This window comes from Ips typographus, linkage group LG16, assembly GCF_016097725.1.
Source record: "Ips typographus isolate SLU linkage group LG16, UJ_Ityp_2.0, whole genome shotgun sequence".
Classification (NCBI taxonomy): domain Eukaryota; kingdom Metazoa; phylum Arthropoda; class Insecta; order Coleoptera; family Curculionidae; genus Ips; species Ips typographus.
In genome coordinates, this window is record NC_138437.1 from 5,735,841 (window position 1) to 5,741,840 (window position 6,000).

Sequence of the window (6,000 nt, forward strand, 5' to 3'; positions counted from 1 at the left end):
TGTAATTAATTTCCCTATTTCAAACGTTTAAATAAATTACCTTCAAATAAATGTAGTTAGTAAGACTAAACTTTTGTTGCAGGTGTTAAACAACATTTCCTGCTTTCTGGTCAATTTACGTCAGTAAAGGGATAAACCCCTAAAACAGTTAATGTCCAAACTAATTTCAATTTGTCTACTTGCTGTAACAAAACAAAAAAGAGTTTTCAGTATCCATTATCCCGCTTTAATTGGCTATTCAAATGAAAGATACCATTACGATCTGCTATAAAATATACATTGTAAAAACCGTAAAACTAGAAAAGTATATTAGAACGATGCGTTTCCGAAATAATGTTGTACAGCTAGCTCTAAACGTATTTATGGCTTGGTATAATGTCGGAAGTCGATAAATGTTTATTGGTTTTGTAAACCGGAGATGACTGAGGTACTAAAAAAAATATTTCTATAGTTTTAAGTCTGTTTTAAGTGAATTTTGATGGGATTAGGATACTAAAACAGAATTTACGGATACTCTATACTCCCAAACAATGTAAAATGATTTATAGTCTTCTAGAACTTTTAGTGGTTCGGACAATGTTAGTATCAAAAGCATCTAACCCAAGATAATTTTCCAGTTAATATGTAAAGCGACTATGCATCATCGATGGCATAATAATGCATAGTGCTGAGTGCGCTTAAACTCGCGATTAAATTGTAGATTTTGCCATAATTAAGTTAGCTTATTAACAGGGTGCCTGTTAGCAATGGCTATCCTAGGTCATAAATTATTACGACCCACACTAATTACGAAATTGCCGTTCTAATACTGTCTCTCATTTTATGGCAATAACCTATTGCCAGAATGATTTTGTCAAGTTGCAGAAGAGAAAAAGTGACAGTGGTAAAGTCTTAAGCTGTTATTAAATAAATCAGTAATAAGATTTCTCATATGCAGCAAAAAAAGCTCAATTTAAAAACGCCTGTGTTGTTATTATTGTCTTTTAGTGATTAAGTAATCTACATCCACTACCATAACATCTTGGGTATTGTAACAAGTGCTGTTGTGATGGATCAATCCTGTTCTTAACATATTCAAACCTTGATTTCTTTTACAAATTTGAACTGCACTAAAGTTTGAAATACATACTAATTAAACTGTTTCGCGGCTGTGAGGGAGCTATTAAGACTTAACTTGATGGAAATGGGGAAACTTAACATCGAGTGAAAACGTCGTCGTCACGTTACAAGAACGTTAATGGGGTTATTCCTCGGGGATGTAATTTGCAGCTGTAGCATTGATTAGCGAACGTCACACAAGCCTAGGAACAGTTTGCTATTTAGCATAATGCACAATAATCGCCAATACCTACCTCAACCTGTCCCTTGTCTACTGTGTCTGTCAGCAGCGACACTATTAGTGCTGTTAATCTGATTTTACCTTACTTGCTATATCCATTATTCATCTCCCTATCTTACCATCTGAGTTGAGGTTTGTAGGTTAAGATTAATCCCCATATGATTAATAGTAAACTAGTTTTGTATTTTTAAAGTCGACATTCACATAAAAATGAAGGGAAAATTTACAGTGCAGCACTTCTTTAAGGAGATACTAAAATCATATATACAGGGTTTTATTCAAGTCATAAAATATGACTTCCTTGTGTTTAATGTCTGAAAATTTAAATATCGGATTGCACAGTCTGTATACTTTGTCAGAACTGGCTTGTTTATGCTTTAAGCTAAGAAGCTGCACCTCCTATTCTGTATGATCTAAACGGTCAAATGCCTTCAAAGGTCAACGGTCAAAGATGTCTAAGCAGAATCCACTGATCTTCTCCAAAGTCTCCATTATACGTTCAAAAGAAATTGAATTTCAACATCACAATCATTTCAACAGATTCTTCTTCTGTTTTTTTAAAAATATTAGGTTTGGTTAGTGCTCAAAAATGTATATATTTTTTCATAAATACGGCCCTGTATATTGCAAGAAAATCAAAGCACATTGCCACAAAATAAGTCTTATAAAAAGTCCCCTTCAGGAATCTTATTATTTTGATAGTAATTATGACAATACATTTATTATTTTTAATGTTTTACTTAAACTTTGTTTCAGTTATAAATTTTACTTTCCTTCTCACTGAATTATATGGCCTACTATTGGATATAATTTCAAAGCCTGGCCTGAACGAGCAACTTGAAATCGTAACAATAAAACCTAAATTAACGACTAAAGGAACGGTTTAACATACGTTCCACCCAACGCGTTTAAGGGAACGTTTTGCCTGATTGGATCAAACTGAATCGTCTCTTTTATTATGTTGTTGGGGCTCAATATCTGATTCCTCTCGGGAGATGAGCAAAAACGTTAAATTTAGAGATAACTTCAATTAAAAGTTTTAAACTGCAACCATTGTGAATTTTACGGTGTTTTTATTATTTTCCTGTATTATAATTTCTGGTTTTATTTTACACTACACGGCCTATTATACTCTTTAAACGCTTGCATTTTAAAGCAACCATAATTTTATTGCAATGTTTTGACAACTAATCAATCGAAATAATGATATCAGGTAATTAGTTTTTATGACATATTGCGAGTTCGAAACAAAGCAAAGACTACGTTAAACTGTGTTGGTGACACAAGCCTTAAACAGCATTTTATTCGCACTCAATTCAGTCAAGTGACAGTGTAAAAAAAGTTTGAATCTACTTACAATGGAGAGAAAAGTTCAGATGGACGACATGGCAAGATTCAGACAGAACCTAATGCAGATTATATCATTCACAACTGCGCCTGAGCCTGAAGCGGAAGAAATTCATTCCATCCAGATGGAACACATCCAATCTTCAGATGCTTCAGAAAATATATCAGCAAATGAAACAGCACGTCAAGAATTTGACATAGACGGTTTTGAAGATAATTTGGACCGGGATTCTCAACGATCTGGGGATTCTGGACAACAAATGATGGAAATTCAAGAAATTCAAGAACATCAGGACAACAATTTGCTGCGATCGAAAAGGTTGTTTATTGCAAAAATTATCTTTGTGAGTTTAGTAGCAGTGGTGCTTGTTCTGGCATTTTCCTTTTTAATTTATTTCTTTACAAAAGGAAAAAAAAAGTACATTCCACATCGCGAAAATGCGGTTGAGGTACCCGCCCATACCGAAAAGAACTAAAACCTGTTAAGGATGAAGTAACTACAGAATATTGCGGTAAAATAAAGGTTTGTGTATTTTTTGTCTACGTTTTTGTTTAACTTTTTTTTACTGTAAAAAACAAAATGTTTAGATCTAAGATCAAATATGTATTCCATAATAAAACAACTTGACCAATTAAATAAATAGTGGAAAATTGTTTGTTGTTGCATTTTTTACATTCCATGCTTAATTTTACTGAAGTATCTAAAAAGGATAATAAGTAAGGCAGTCTCACGTAAGTATATAAAATACTATAAGGTACGTATGAATAAAAAATTTGATTAAAAGTTTTTTTAATTTAAAATAAATTCATATAGAATAAATGGTGCGATTACTTTGTGGAGTAGTTTTGTTTCTTACGTAAATTACATTTAATTTGGAATTTGGTTAGCTAGTTACAAAAAAAAGATAAGTTAGGCTTGTTCTGAAGTTAGACCAAAATTAAACTGCTCGTCACCTTTTTGGGGCTCTCTATCTCCGTTAGGTTAGGTAATTTATTTTATATGACAAACTAGGGTTATTTTTACATCCCCTACACGTTCCTGAACTTATGCCATATACTTAGAGGACACCCTGTATTTCCTTGTCCTCCTAACTACCTGTTACCTCTTCTTCTTTCTTTGAACAACTTTTTGTAAAAACTGAGCTGATTTTATAGGCAACCAGACAACCAATTCTTTGTTTTTTTCACATGTTTCTGTGATCCAAATATATTTTAGCTTTTATTCTTGTTTAGAGAGAATTATTGTAGTACACTGTGTGAGTTTTTTTAAATATCCTTGAAGCTATTGATTTCTGAAGTTTGCAAATAAAACAGTCATTTTGGAAACACCCCCCATGTTATTATAACTTTAGTTGTTTTATTTCTATTCACTTTCTAAAAACATAAATTACATTAATTAAAGCCAATATTTAGTAAAAGCTGTTACAAAACCCAAAACGCTGTTTTCAGTTTTAAGGTTTCTAATTTTCAATGAAAGTTATTTTTTTGGAGCTATAAAGTAGGCAATAGTGTTACGTTCAATTGTATTACTCGAAAACAATAGAATGTTATGTTATAATATATAAAATATAAAAAATTTTGAGGTTTTGTTTTTTGGTTTATTAATCTCTCTCTTTAGGCTCATCAGAGAGGCTGTATTGCTTGATAACCAAAGAACAAAACCTTCATTCCAGTATAGTCAACTGGATTATTATATTATTATTCCTATTTGTAGTCTCCCTTCGTGGGACACCCTAAATTTCACTCTGATTCTTTGTTGTTGAGCATTACCATCCATACTGATAAACCAATTTAAGGTAAAGAGTTAAGATGCTTTCAGTATAACCCGCAAAAAGCCCTTAAGACAATTCACCCCCTTCGAGAGGTAAGTTAAGTGATTTTCGTTATTCAGTGTGCGTTTGTCTGCGGTGTTAAATATTTCAAGGAGCCCTTAAATTTATATCCCACTGCCCTTTAGCGAAGTTTATCGTCCTTAAACAGACCATTATGGTGACATTAATATTAAAAAGCTGCGAAACGGCATCGTCTTCGATTTTAACCCTTTGGGGCCATCATCGTTATATTAATGAACGTGCAGAGAATAACGATGCATATTGATCAGTTCAATGTTAATTGCTGAATAACAGACTTGACAGCAAATTTAATCTACTTTGTAACAAAAATTGTCAAGATTAGTAGTTCTACGCCGCTGACGTTACGTTGTCATAAAAAAATAATTGCAGTTGATACATTTGTCGATTTGTCTGGACCCTATTGAATCGAAAAAGGGAGATTTTGCATAACATGATTGTTAAGCATTGTCAGTTTAAAAAACACTATTTTAACACAAGTAAACACAAAGGACTAGCAGAAACATATTCTGAGCCACATTGGATTTTAAAAACAAAAAGTCTTACTAGTGGATTTTGGTATTTACTATGGGGTTGCATTAACCACTTTTTTGCAAAAACTGTAATTTGTGGTGGACTTGCGGCACAGTTACTGCACCGCAATTATCCAATGCATTGAGTATAGTGCATCGAAATTATGGGCTTGCTTATAAAGCACCCCGAAGCATTGTATGTGACAAAAACCCTTTTTTGTTGAGTGTAACAAAACTGAAATTACCACAATTAAAACTCGGTACATTCCACCACATTTTTTCCGTCATTCGTTTGAAAAAGTTTCAAAATTCTATAGTATTAATTAACAATGAATATAAATGAAGACATAATAATAATGTTGTATATTCCCCCTATATTTGCATTTTAGCTTACTGCATATGCGATGCTTCCTATGATTTATATACTGAACTTTGTGGTCTAATACGGTTTCGGTTAGTTTGGTGATTAGTGCAATACCTTCATTTCTAGGACGTCCAAGAAATAATGACCGTAATCAATTTTCACTGTTTGTTATAAAAATCCTTCGCTAGGCGTATGAAATATTAGTCCGTTAAAGCAATTAGTGTAATTACCTTAAACTGTACATTGCAGAACGTAATTTCAGTGTGATTTAGGGCAATTAGATTCCCTTAAATTTGTAAGCAGCGGATTTATATTGAAAGAAACACTTTTCTTCTAAAATAACTTATTTTTGCACTTTGTGCACGTGTTATCTATAAACTGATATTACTATTATTACGTTGGGACAATTAATAAATTTTACTTTAAAACTGTACTACTACAGTGCAAATTTAAATAACAAATCATTTTTAGACTGGTCAAGAATTAATCTAACACAGTATATACCTGTCAAGGGCAATCATTACAACCATCCAGTATTTGAATATAAAATGACGTGTCATGCTATTGAATTTGTTTGTATACTGTTAT

General features: G+C 32.5%; 1 protein-coding gene across 1 annotated transcript; it reads left to right on the forward strand.

Annotated features, from left to right (window-relative positions):
* The first annotated feature begins 2,543 nt into the window (after nt 1-2,543).
* On the forward strand, nt 2,544-3,342 carry LOC145738963 (uncharacterized). The gene is made up of 2 exons (XM_081994177.1): nt 2,544-3,030; nt 3,095-3,342. Exons 1-2 carry the CDS (start codon nt 2,698-2,700, stop codon nt 3,170-3,172), a joined length of 411 nt encoding a protein of 136 aa, XP_081850303.1. The 5' UTR covers nt 2,544-2,697; the 3' UTR covers nt 3,173-3,342.
* Nucleotides 3,343-6,000: the final 2,658 nt, after the last annotated feature.